Source organism: Callorhinchus milii, unplaced genomic scaffold (genome assembly GCF_018977255.1).
Source record: "Callorhinchus milii isolate IMCB2004 unplaced genomic scaffold, IMCB_Cmil_1.0 Scaffold18, whole genome shotgun sequence".
Classification (NCBI taxonomy): domain Eukaryota; kingdom Metazoa; phylum Chordata; class Chondrichthyes; order Chimaeriformes; family Callorhinchidae; genus Callorhinchus; species Callorhinchus milii.
The window spans coordinates 3,286,336-3,299,798 of NW_024704759.1; the positions used below are offsets into that span (position 1 = coordinate 3,286,336).

A 13,463-nucleotide genomic window follows, 5' to 3' on the forward strand; every position below is an offset into this window, starting at 1 on the left:
ATTTGGAAATGGAATGAATAAACACTGGCATATGTCAGAGAACTGACAGCCGGGTGTCATCACAGACTTCAGACATGGGTAAATACCCAGAGGTTTTTTTTTCCCCCACAGAATTATGAATAATATAACTCAAATATTTGAAGTGGTTGTGTATCTTCACTTGCGATATTTACTTGCGGAGATCACAGTCTGTATTAAATATGTAAAAGAGTCTGAGCAACTTGTGGTGAATTCTCCTGAACAAATATAAAAGCTTTTATTTTTGTTCAAGCGCTGGTTTGGGAAAGAGAAAAACAATAGCAATTCTGTATTCGTACAACACCTTTCACGTCGGGAAGATGTAGTGTTTCACACAGATGACTGGGGGTGTGGTTGGGGGTGGGGGGGGAGTCATTAAATTCATGTGAGGGGGGTGGGGAGGAGGAAAGATCTAATCAATTGCTCCCTCAAGACAACAACAAATTACATTTGTAAAGCGCCTTTTACGTCAGGAGAAAGCACCAAAGTGCCTCATTCCAACCCCCGAAGAAAATAATAAAGTGGGGGAATTGTGAAGTATTTTACACGACTTCCAGATTAAGTGAGAAGACTTTCTGTGTGAATCAGGGGTCGTTTATGGACAACGGGCCGAGCGACTGGATTGAGCGAGCGAACGAGAGGCCTGTGTTGACGCAGGTTGAAAGGAAAGGAAGCAATGCAGAGAAGCTCCACTGTAACGTCTCCATGACGACCAAAACTCCACACACACAAAAAATTATCCGGCAATTTCTTCCAGCACGGAGCGAGCGTGTTGTATTTTTGGGAGACGGAGCTTTAATGTCGCACAAAAACACAAATCAAAAGGCTTTGCATCTAACAATGATGTTTTACATCCTAAAAACTCAAGACTTTTACCGTTGGAGAACTTCTAGAAAATTTCCTTTAATTTATTGAGGAACACTCCTCGACACACACCCCAGCGACAGCTCATTCTCTCTGTTTCTCTTTTTCTCTCTCTCTCTCTCTCTCTCTCGCTTTCTCTCCCTATCTTTCTTTTTTCTTTCATGGACACACAAATGTCCAATGACATAGTCAAGTTGATTATGGAGTCCAGTAGCTCAGTGGTTAGAGCCCTCGCCTCGCAAGCGAGAGACCTGGGCTCGATTCCCAGCAGGGCAAAACATAGGGCAAGTTTCCTTACAACAACAACAAGATTCCATTTATAGAGCACCTTTCACGTCGGGAGGACGTCCCAAGGCGCTGTACAGTTGGGTCAGGACCCGAGCAGGGGGGAAATGGTGAGGGGAGGGAAGGGAGGGAGCGAGGAGGGGGTAGAGAGTCGAGAGGGGAGCTGAAGGCACGGTCAAAGAGAAAGGTCTTGAGACCGGCCTTGAAGGAGGAAAGGGAGGAGTTGTCTGTCCTGAAATTGGCCATTTTAAGCTAATTCATTGCCCTCGGCACCAGTGCAGTGTCGTAGCTGCAGTATTAGCACCTGTCTAATCTATCTGTTTGCACTGGAGTTCTGAGGGCATGCTCTGATGTGTTGGATCACCTCCTCATGTGCTGTTATTTCAAATGCTCTGTTAGACACTGCCCGCTGCATTCAGCTGGACCCTGCGGGAACCTGAGTTCATGCTGGAAACAGATTCAGATTATGCAGACAGTACAAATAGAAGGTAGATTGGCAGCTGTATCAATCACCCAGTCCCTGGTTAGTTTTCTTGCTTTGATAACACAGCACTGCATCAGACTCACATTTGTACACTGTCATGCATCCTGATAGCACCAACAATGTTCATACATCGTTGTGTCTTTCCAAACAGAAAGTGTCTCGGTATTGCCAACCCAGCACAGAAAACCATCGGATAAGCTGTACGGGAGATTATAATAATAATAATCCTTGCATTCGATATAGCGCTTTTCACATCGGGAGGACATCCCAAAGCGCTTCACAGAACACACTGTAAAGTGAATTGACTGTATATTTGTGGGCGAACGCGGCAGCCAATTGCGCACAGCAGTGTCCTGCAAACAGTCGTGGATTGAAAATGACCAATTTATTATTGTTTTGGTTTTGGAGGGATTATTATTAGGCTCTGTGTGGAGTAAGGAAACTTGCCCAAGATTTCGCCCTCTGTCTGGAATTGAACTCAGGTCTCTTGCTTGCAAAGCGAGTGCTCTAACCACTGAGCTACAGGACTCCAAATGCTTGGCTGAGGGAGAGGTTGGGGGGGAAGAGGTCATAGGGGGTGGGTGGGGAGAAACATGGTCTTAGCTGGACAGAACTCCTAATGGCAAGCTGCTCTAGTGAGTTAAATAAAAATAGTAATCCTTGCATTTGGTATATATAGTGGCATTCACATCAAGAGGATGTCTCAAAATGCTTCACAGGATATACTGTAGAGTGTTTTGTGGGCAAACACGGCAGCCAAGTTGCGCACAGCACCAACTTAGAATGGCTAGGAGTCATCTTTGACTATGTGAGTTCCAAGTTCCAGTGTGGAGCTTCAACCCACAATCTTCTGACTCCACCAGTTAACCCGGTTCTGGAAGTTGGAAAATTGTAGGTCACAAGATCTCTGAAACAAGCTTGACACCTCAGCGCAATGTTGGGTGCTATTAACTGAGCCAACCTTGTGGAACACAATGCAAAATGACTAACAAGTATTGAAACCACAAGGATTAGAAACATAGAAGCAGGAGGAGGCCAATCAGCCCCTCAAGCCTGTTCTGCCATGCTATAAGATCATTGCTGATCTGTACCTCAACTCCAATTACCCGCCCTTGCCCCATATCGCTTGATCTCTTGACCTAATAAATATCCATCCACCTCAGCCTTGAAGATGTGAAGGGATCCAGTATTTCCACAGCCATTTGGGGGACACTCTGGGGTCCCGAAGCTTCGGCTCTTGCCCAGTTGTGCTGTTAGGTGTCTGAATCGCAATGCCAACAAGCTATAAGGCATCAGGAACGCTTCTCATGCAAAGTTTCGTATCTTCATGGTGCGAGTGTCAAGATTACAAAGGAGCTGAATAACATGAATATCATTAACGCTCGCAGGACAGCTAAAGCTCATCTCTGGGGAATGGACAACTTTAATAATACGCCTTTTAAGTTATTTGCATGTCACACAGTCGTGCTCCAAACTGGGGAAATATAGACCTCGTCCAACATCAAGGCACTAATGTGTTCCGTTTAATTTTAAGACCCCTTCGTTCACTGACAAGATCTGAAGAAGGCAATTACAGAAATATGCTTTCTTGTCAGTATAAATGAGGGCATAATTAGCGCACATTAATCACAGAACCTCTTCAAATTGAGGAATTAGGATGAGGATGTGTTAAAAGCTCAGATTTTTTTTCTTAAACACAGTAAATATTGGAAGGATTACATCGTTACACAATCTGACCATGCAGCACGCTGTGCGGAGTTGGGCTGGTTCTAAATTCAGAGGCGTTTGCATGAGGGAGAAGGGAATAGAGGGGGAGGGGAGGGGGACCAGAAGGGGTGGATATTTTTCTGTACAAAACAATACAACATTACATTTGCAACGCTCCTTTCACATGGGGAGGATGTTCCGAGGCGCTGAACAGTCAGGGATTAGGACCCAAGCGGGTGGGTGGGTTGGGATCAGGGAGGGTGGAGGGCAGAGTGGGTGGCCGAAGGCATGGGCGAAGAAGAGGGTCTTGAGGTGTGCCTTGAAGTAAGCAAGGAAGGGGGCGAGGCGAAGGCACTGTGGGATGGAGTTCCAGAGGGTGGGGGGCAGAGAGACTGAAGGCCTGACCGCCGGGTGGGGGAACGTGGAGCAGGCTGGAGCCTTAAATGTAAAATAAAGGGCAGAAGACCCTTGTTTTTCTCCTGTCAGGTTTTCAAAAAGTCTCAAAGCGCTTTGCACGGTTTTATTGTAACGTGTAGTGACTATGTATTTTGTAGGCGAACCCGGCAGCCAATCTGCGCACAGCTGCATCCCACAAATAGCCGTGAAGTGAATAACCAATTTTTATCTGGAGGGTATTGTTGGCCAGGACACCCTTCTCTTTTGTTTGTCAGGCCAGTGCTGTGTGCAAATTGGCTATAATAATAATAATAATACTACCCTCCTACCCTCTCTGCCTTCCATCCTCCCTGATCCCAACCCACCCCATGCTCGGGTGAAATCTCTGACTGTCCAGGGTCTTGGAACGTCCTCCTGACGTGAAAGGCGCTATACAAATGTGATTTGGTATTCTACTGTAACAACAATAATCCTTGCATTTGTGGATTGAGTGACCAGATTATTACTTTATTTGAAGGGTTTATTACGCCCGAAAAGCCAATCTGTTCCCCAAAAAACAGTCATTACACTTTGCAGAAAATCCTGTGAAGTGCTTTAATACGACCCAATGTGAGGGCTTGAACCCCCAACCTCCGACTCAGAAGCGAGAGTTCTATCACTGCGCCAGGCTGGATTACATCCTCAGAGAGAGCTAATAAATGAAACATTTATGTTGGCAGGCACGGTGTGTATTACGTAACGAATATACTACATTCTTTCATTTAGTTCACATTTTTCCTGCCCTCAAAGCAGCAGTTTTGAAACTGATTTAAACTCAGTGTGGATTAATGATGCAGAAATTGATAGTTAATAATGCCATACATGGGTTTTATGGGAAGATCGAGGTCTGGTAATGAGATACTGAATATTTTATCTTGCATAGTTAAATCTATTGGACGGTTTACTGAAATTGACCTAAATAGAGAAATCAAAATGGTTAAGGGATCTATTGATTCTAACAGTCTTTGCACTTGATATGGCTCTTTAATGTCAAACACGTCTCAAGTGGATTTACTGTTAAGTGTAGTGACTGTGTATTTTGCAGGCGAACACTGCAATCAACTTGCGCACAGCAACGTCCCCTTAACCGCCATGACGTGAATGCTTCATTTTATTTGTGGAGATTGTTGGCTGGGACACCGTTACAAATTCTCTTCTCTTTTCGAATAGCATCACAGGATCTCTACCTGGACAGAGCATAGACGGGAGCGCAATTTAACGATTAATTCGCGTTACAGTATTGCTTGTGAAGCGCTTTGAGACGCCTCGAAGACATGAAATGGAGGTCTATTAAAATGCAAGGATTGTTATTATTCATCCAAAAGACGACACCTCTGACAGTACAGTGCTCCCCCCAGCACGGTGCTAGAACATCCATGAGATCAAAGTAGGTGGGGAAGGGAGGGAGGGGGTTGTGCTCTCAATCTTTTAGCAATAAATAGCAGCGAACTGCATCGCAAGAGTTGCTTTGGTGCAAGTAGCATATTGGTTAGAGCACTTGCCTCGCAAGCAAGAGGATCCGGGGGTTCGATTCCTGGCAGGGCAAAACGTTGGGCAAGTTTCCTTACTCCACACGCCTCTGTTTACTTAGCAGTAATAGGAACCCGGTTGTTAGTCGATCGGCGGATCACCTTTCCGGGACTAATAATCCCTTCAAAATAAAAAATAAAAATTTGCTTGCTCAATCCACGACTGTTTGTGGGACGATGCTTTGCGCAATTGGCTGCTGCATTTGGTCCACAAAACATATAGTCAATTCATTTTTGTTTTATATTCTATGAAGCACTTGGAGACTTCTCAATGAAGTGATAAGGCGCTATATCAAATGCAAGGATTATTATTATTGAGCACTGTGGCGGTGCAAAGAGGTTATATCACCACCGCAGTCTCTGAGAAACTGGGGGGACAGGCAATGAAACACCGCATAAACAGCAACAACAAATTACATTTGTATAGCGCCTTTCATGTCAGGAGGCCATCCCAAGGCGCTGGCCATAGCCTGAGGCAGAGTAGCACGTTTTTAACTGAAATTCATTCTTCTCCCAGACAGCATTCACCACTGTAATAAACCCTATTTGAGTTCCTGTTCTTCAAATTAATTGCCAGGAACAAAACAGTTTGATGTCGGGGTGGGGGGGCGGAGAGGCACAGAGGATTGATTCGCTTCCCGCTTGTATTCTGAACAAAAAAAAACAAGCATCGCAGTTACCACTGTACACTGGGAATCAGTGGCTCTGAATGATATAATGGATGCTTTTAGTTAGCTGCCTGTAAACATCACAATGAATAAGGTCGGGAGTGGGGAGATAAGGAGCTAAAATCATGTGCTACGACTGGATGATGGGTCTCTTTCAGAGAGTGTAGAGTTATTTGCTTTTGTGTTTGAGGAGACACCGTAATGTATGAGATCGATGCAGTGAAAGGACACATTTCATCTTTTTAACAAAAAAAAGGGCAATTATTGGCACAATCACTCCACTGCTGTCTCCCAGCTGACTCCTTGTTTTCAGCGCCTTGGGACATCCTCCAGACATGAAAGGCGCTATACAAATGTAATTTTGTCGTGGTTGTTGTTGTTGTTGTTATTCCAAACAGACCACTACTGAGTTGTTGGCAGCCAATTGCGCACAGCAATGACCTACAAACAGTCGTGGATCGAGTGATCAAATTATTGTCATTCTTAATTTTTTTTGAGGGATTATTACCCCTGGAAGGCAATTTTCAGGTAAAATGGGAGTGGTGGGGGGTGGTTTGGGGGCGGGGGGGGGCACTCTTGGCGCATAAAACCTACGCGCACTAAAAAACTTTGTTGGGGCTTAAACATCAGGGTGGAATTGGCTGTCGTGGGTGTCACACATCAGGGAGAGTGAGCTCTGGACGATGTTTGGCTCATCTGAGCTGTCACTCGCCCTGATGTCAGGCTCTGGGGCGATGTGTATTGGGAGAGAATCTGGATGTCTCGGCTGGCAATCTTCCAGGTTAATCGATCGTTCACCAAACGGCTGGTGACTTTGCTGTCCGCATGAATGGGAGCGCCATTCGCCTCACAGTCGCTACACTTGTCAGCAAACGCCTACGGAAAGCTTTGAGACCTTGTTTTGCTCACAGAAACATACAGTTGCTTCACTTTACAGTATTATAATAATAATATTAGTATATTCCGTGAAGCGCTTTGAGAAGTCTCTTAAGACGTGATGCAAGAATTATTATTATTATTGCCACACGTGCAAGGATTTTAACTGCGGAAAAAATTCCACCCGTAAAACCCTTATCTGTGTCGGTCGTTTGCTGATATAAAACGAGTGCAAAACAAAGAACTCAGCCAGGACTCCGTCCAAGCCTAAGCCGCTGCATGGCAACAGCTTTTGTTGCTAGGGAAGGTCGCTGACAGAACCCACTGCTCAAAATACGTGATGGAGATTGTTCTTGTGTGAAAACACAGAGGAGAGAGAGCTGCTCAGAAACGACCGATTCATTGCCTGATTCAGAAACATGAGCTCCGATCAGTTCAATAAAACATGCAGACAGTACTTGCTGACGGTTCACTGAAATCTTATCCCCAACCTCAGGTAATTCAGGAACCCACACATTCCCCACACGCCCACCCGCACAACCTCCCACCCCACCTCCACCCCCTTGACCAGAATGTCCAGTGTGTACCAAGGCACCTCCAGGGAGCTACTCAAAAAGATCTGTTCAATATCAACCCTCCTCAACCAGCGCCCCATTTAAGTAGCGCCTGAAGAAGCAAGCTTGTCTTAATCAACACAGAGAAGCGACTTTGATATAGTGGCCTTCACGCAGGATAGAGTCTCAGAGCGCTGTACAGAACGTGATCGTTCACCAAGCGGCTGGTGACCTTGCTGAATGGGAGCGCCATTCGCCTTGCCAAAGCTCACAGTCGCTACGCTTGTCAGCAAACGCCCACGGAAAGCTTTGAGACATTGCTTTGCTCACAAAAAAAAACATACAGTCACTTCACTTTACACATGAGGGGGAGAGGGAGGTGACCGTACGTGAGGTCGAAGAGGTATGTCTTAAGCAACAGTGGATGGCACTTTGGCTTTTAGATAGACTAGCTTGGCTTAGTCTCTCATTTGCGTGGTGCTATCGTGAAAATGTGAAAGATCACGATAAAATCTCGCTGCCAGATGTGTACAAGATGATTACCAATTTGCAAAAGACACCAAGAAAAATTGCAAGCAGTCCTGGATTATGGTTTTAAAATGAAACCAGCCTTTATTACATAACTCGATTGCATCTGAGCAATCAATTGCAGTTCAATTTCCCTGACATAATACAATTATCTTCATTATATAGGACGTGTAATAACCTTTTTTAGCGGTGAAAAACAATTTCTGCCTTTCAATTTGGAGACGTCTACATTGGAGCCTTCAAGAATTGTTGAGGGCCAATGGAATGGATGGTCCATTGTCTCTTAATACTCTTTGCTGTTGATCTTTCAAAGATTTAGTGTGTGGGCTGAACTTTTACAGAGACAATCCAATCCAATCCAGTTTACAGTCAACAATCCCTTTCACATCCCAAAGCTTGAGAATGCTGCACCGTGCACCAGAGCTGAGGAGAGGAAAGATAACCTAAAGTGTGGTCAAAGATGTACGTTTTGAGACGGGCCTTGAAAGAGGGGAGAGAGGGAGTGAAGACCACGGTTGTCTGGAGTGACCGTGTGGCCACCAATGGCGGAACGGAGGATGCGAGGGTCATGCAGAAGGCTGGAGCTAGTTGAGCGGAGATTGGTTTGGATTCAGAAAACCCTTTGGCCCATTTGATCTCCTCCTTCCAGAAAACCTGCTCTAGCATCAACAACAGCAGCGGCCATCACCCAGGGTGGCGTCTCGTAGCGCTTACCATCACAGCATCGAGCTTTTCAAAAGAAAATGATTCCAGCATCCCGGCCTCAAACACCTTTCCCGGTAACCCCATTTCAGTCATTAATCACCCTTGTGGTAAAAGAAATACTTCCTGGTTTCTGTCCTTTCCTTTGCCGCCCTAAACCTCTGCCCTCTTGTTCTGCTGCCTCAGGGTATCTGAATGTATTGTTCAGTCCTTCGCCCAGTCATTGAATGAGAAAGAGATTTATTGCACTGTACACAGGCTGTGACTTTGACTCTCGCCTTATCTACTTCGCACAGGTTGAATAAGTGCTGGTGCTATCATTGTGGGCGGTGGGGGAGAAATTAATCCTACCTCGACGATAAAATCACTAAAACGCTGAGGGTAACTCTCTCTCATACAGATTGTAATCCAGCTCCCTCTCACAGCACAGCCTCACAATCTCTCTTCAGTTTATTTTTCCAATGGGACCTTTGAGCGACCGTTGTTTCAACAAAAATCGTTCAAAGAATAAGACCAATTAAGGGGGGGATGTTTGTGGGAAGCAATGAAGGAAGGAAGGCTTAAAATTACAATTAATAACTCCCTCTGCATTTTGTTATTTCCGAGACATCGTTCTAATGATAATTAGAACAATAATCCTTACATTTGGTCTGGGCACCTTTCACGTCGGGATGACGTCTCAAAGCGCTTAACAGGATTTTGCTGTAAAGTGGAGTGACCTGGTATTTTGCAGGTGAACGTGACAGTCAGTTATGCGCACGGCGATGTCCCACAAACAGCCGGGAAGGACGAGCAACCACTTGCGTTTGATGCAGCGCCTTATCGAGCTGGCGCAGATTAGCTGCTACGTCCACTTTCGTTCAAAATCAATCAGACTTTGCCGAGTGCTTTCGGGACGTCAAAGGCGCTGGAGAAACGCGAGTTGTTGTGACATTATTAAACTCAGCCTTACCTCATACTCCTCTTTAAATCCGTAGCTCTTTCCACACTTCATCTGCGTGATGTGCTGCAGAAGGTCTGCCACTCTGATGGCGGGCTGAAGGTGTCCTGTCTGATAGGACATTTCAACAGGCTCACAGTTCCTATAGGAGTGAGTCTGGACCACTCGCGTTGGCTGATTGATATCCTCGTGGTTGCTGGCTACGTTCAGGGAAATAGAAAGGAAACCAATATAACAAGCAATCTCCAACCTCTCAGTACCATACCTCAGAGCGTGCAAACCTGCCTGGGAGTTCCACTTATGCCATCTACACATTGAAATTCCCTTGGCTAACCTCCTACGTTGCAGACCAGATGAAGATCGTTCTCCATCATTCAAGTTTAATTGTTTTATGCCCCACCCTTCATGCCTCCACCCCCCAAATTCATCCCCAGTTTCTGGTGTCAACTATTATCTTTCCTCTTAAGCAACAAAAGGAGAAAGGAAAATGTAAGGTGAGATAAAGGAATAAACTGACAAAAAAATAGTTTTCCTGATTGAATTAAATTACGAAGTTAACACACAGGAAGCACCATTTGCCGGAGAGTGTGATTCGCCTAAAGAATACGCAGTCACGACACTTTACAGTGATTCCTGTGAAGCGCTTTGAGACGTCCTCCCGACATGAGAGGCGTTGTATCAAATGCAAGGATTATTATTACCGTGTTATTATGTCTTCGCCCACAAATCATACAGTCAATTCACTTTACAGTATATTCTGTGAAGCGCTTTGAGACGTCTCGAAAACTTCAAGAGGCGCTATGTCAAATGCAAGGATTATTATTATGATTATTGTATCCCTAACTCAGAAAGTTTCGCAAACACTAAGTGCAGAACCCACTCTCTGCCACAGGAGGTCACTATTTTACTTATTAAAGTGATCTCAAATATTCCTGAAGATATCTATCAATCCATTGGCGATTGGCTGGCACTGCAGAAATTATAATTTCATCCAATCATCCCCTCAATGAGACGCTGACAGAGTTAAAGGAAATTTATGGCAACACTAGCGCGAATGTGAACAGTTGGCCATTACTTGGTGCTTTTGTATTGTTCTAGTGCATTGGGCTCACGGCTATATTTTAGACCCTCTGCGATGTCAAGGCACGAATTTCATGGTGTGTCTCTTTCATGTGCGCAAATAGACTGCAAGTTCAAATGCTACACGAACAATGAAGAAAAAAAAAAGCACAGGAAAAAAACATTCCCTCCTTAAATAGAATTTCAAAAAGTATATCATCTATTGGTCCTGTTAAACAATACAAGAGTTTCTCCCGGTGTCCTGGCCAACAATCCCCCCGCAGATAAAATTGGACGTTCACTCCATGGCGGCTTGTGAGACACCGGTTGTCGTGTTCGCCTACGAAATACAGTTACGGCTTTTAACAGTGAAATCCTGCCACCTACACTGAGACGTCTCTGGACGTGATAAGGGGGTCTGTGTCAAACGCGAGGATCGTGATCTGTTGTAATCAGAACTGGAGAAGGGAGAGAAGTCGAATTCACTCATTACCCAGACCTGGTCCACGGTCCTCTCAATGACAGACAGGCAGCCTTTCAAAACCAGTGCGAGCACATGGCAAGCAACCCGGCTCAAGATTTAAATGCAAAGAAGAACGCATGCGAGATAGATATTTTAGGGACTTGCTGAGACCAAAGGCAAAATAGGTTACTCAGTCCATGGTTGTTTGCGGAGAGATTGCTGTACGCAAATTACCCTGCCCACAAAATACACCACTTCACAGTATACCCTGTGAAGAGCTTTGAGATGTCTCAACGACGTTAGAAGGCGCTGTATGAAATGCAAGGATGATTATTGTATCACTATAAGACAAGGCTTATCTTTACAATACAAGTCATGTGTAGACTCGAATAAAGATCCAATAACCTGTGTTTTTTTTTCATTTGCAATAACGTGTCTCACAAGGGATGTTTCCGATAACTCATTGCAAAGAAAAGCTACTTGATGCTGCATCGGACTCAATGGTGCCAAAATGTACTGTGAAGCGCGCAGAGCAGTCACTATTGATCAGCCACAGAAATAAAAGGTATCACAGTGAATAAATCATCGGTTGCATCCCGACACAAGCCTGCGCGAGGCATTTTCTGATCTAAGCATCGCTTGGAGTCCATCTTTATCCAGTGTGGGATGGAAAGAGGAACAGTTGAAGGACAGGTGGCAGAGAATGGGATGGGGGAAGAAGGTATTTTGAAAAATTGGGCAAAGCACATGCAGAGGAAGGGAATTATCATTAATAATGATAATCTTTATATTTGACTTAGCACCTTGTCACGTCATTGGGACGTCTCAAAGGGCTGAGCAGAATATATTGTAAAGTGGTATAGACACATAAGGTGCTGGGAACCTGCAGCAGGTCAGGCAGCATCCATTGAGAGAGGAAAATGAGTTAACGTTTCAGGTCTATGACCTTTTGTCATAAGTGGATTGACTCTGTTTTGTGGGCGAAACCCAGCAGCCAATTGTGCCTAGCAACGTTCCACAAACAGTCGTGGACCGAGCGACCAAATTGTTTTTTGAGGGATTCCTGCTTGGAACCTTGGTTCCTACTTACTGTTAGGTAAACAGAGACGTGTTGAGTAACGAACCTTAGTGCCTTAATCAACTGACTAATTAGTTGAGGTACAGATCAGCCATGATCTGATTAAGGGCTGAATGTCTCAACTCTCCAAGGGCTGAATGTCCTTCTCCTGAATGTCCCTATAAAGACTGACTTTTTTCGGCTAGTGGATGGTTGAATAAGATGACATGCCAGAAAAAAAATTCTTTGATACATATGGTAATAGTTAGAAATTAATGACAGATTCGCATTTGCCCTGTATAATTTCTGAACCATATTGTCTTAAGGCATGAGTGTTGCCTTCAAAGAGATGGCGCAGTGTGCTTTTAAACGTCTTGATCTTAGAAAAGATGAACAGTTATTCATTACTAATTGGTTTGATAAAAATCTTTATCAATTCGCATGTGCAGTGAATTGTGCAGGGTTGTGGTGGTGGGTGGTGGGGGGGAGTGGAGTGGAATTGCTGTCATTAAAAGCAGGTTAATATGAAAATAGAAAACTTATTATTCAATTACATTGATTCCAGCAAAGTATTAAGAAGCTTCTATACTATAAAATCCCATTATGTGTGGTGTGTGTAAACGAATACATTTGAATAGCTTAACCACCGATGCCAACCATTCATAAATTGATGGCTTCTCTGTAATAGAATTGGAATAGAGTTGCTTTCTGCCCTTCATCCTCCCCAATCCTGACCCCCAGCTCGGGTCCGAAACACTGACTGTCCAGTGCCTTTGGGACGTCCTCCCGACGTGAAAGGTGCTTTACAAATATAATGTTGTTGTTGTTGTTCTGTACATGTGCCCTTTAAACGGATGCAAATGGAGGTTAATTTAAATCTGCTTCGTTTCCTGGTCGCACATCACTATTTACGCGTTGCCTGAGGAAACTCTTGTTTTTACCCTTGTCTGTGGACATTGATACGACCGCTGAGCGTTGTCAAACTGCAGAAGAGCCCAGAGCGAGTTCCTTGCCATTTCAAAGAGCCGCTGAAATGTACCACCCAGTTGGAGGTCATTCAGCCCATTTTCCCCCCTTCTTTTGGTGTCACTCTTTCAAGAAACCAACCATGCTAATTCCAAATCCCTGCTCTTTCATGCCCCCGCTCCCCCTTCCTATACCCTCTAATTAATGTGGAGTTCCCGTAGCATAGAGGTTAGCATGCTTGCCTCGCAAGTGAGAAGCTCTGGGTTGAATTCCCGTGTGGAGTGAAACCTTAGGCAAGTTTCCTTAGTCAACTCACTCGCTTTCTTCT

General features: G+C 44.7%; 1 protein-coding gene across 2 annotated transcripts in view; it reads right to left on the reverse strand.

Moving 5' to 3' along the window:
* ptprt (protein tyrosine phosphatase receptor type T) overlaps positions 1-13,463 on the reverse strand; it is a 313,345-nt gene that overhangs the window by 24,358 nt on the left and 275,524 nt on the right. For both annotated transcript variants that reach the window (XM_007884878.2, XM_042341838.1), the window contains one exon: positions 9,603-9,790. In XM_007884878.2, coding sequence (XP_007883069.2) covers positions 9,603-9,790 — 188 coding nt within the window. The remainder of the gene's footprint in view (positions 1-9,602; positions 9,791-13,463) is intronic.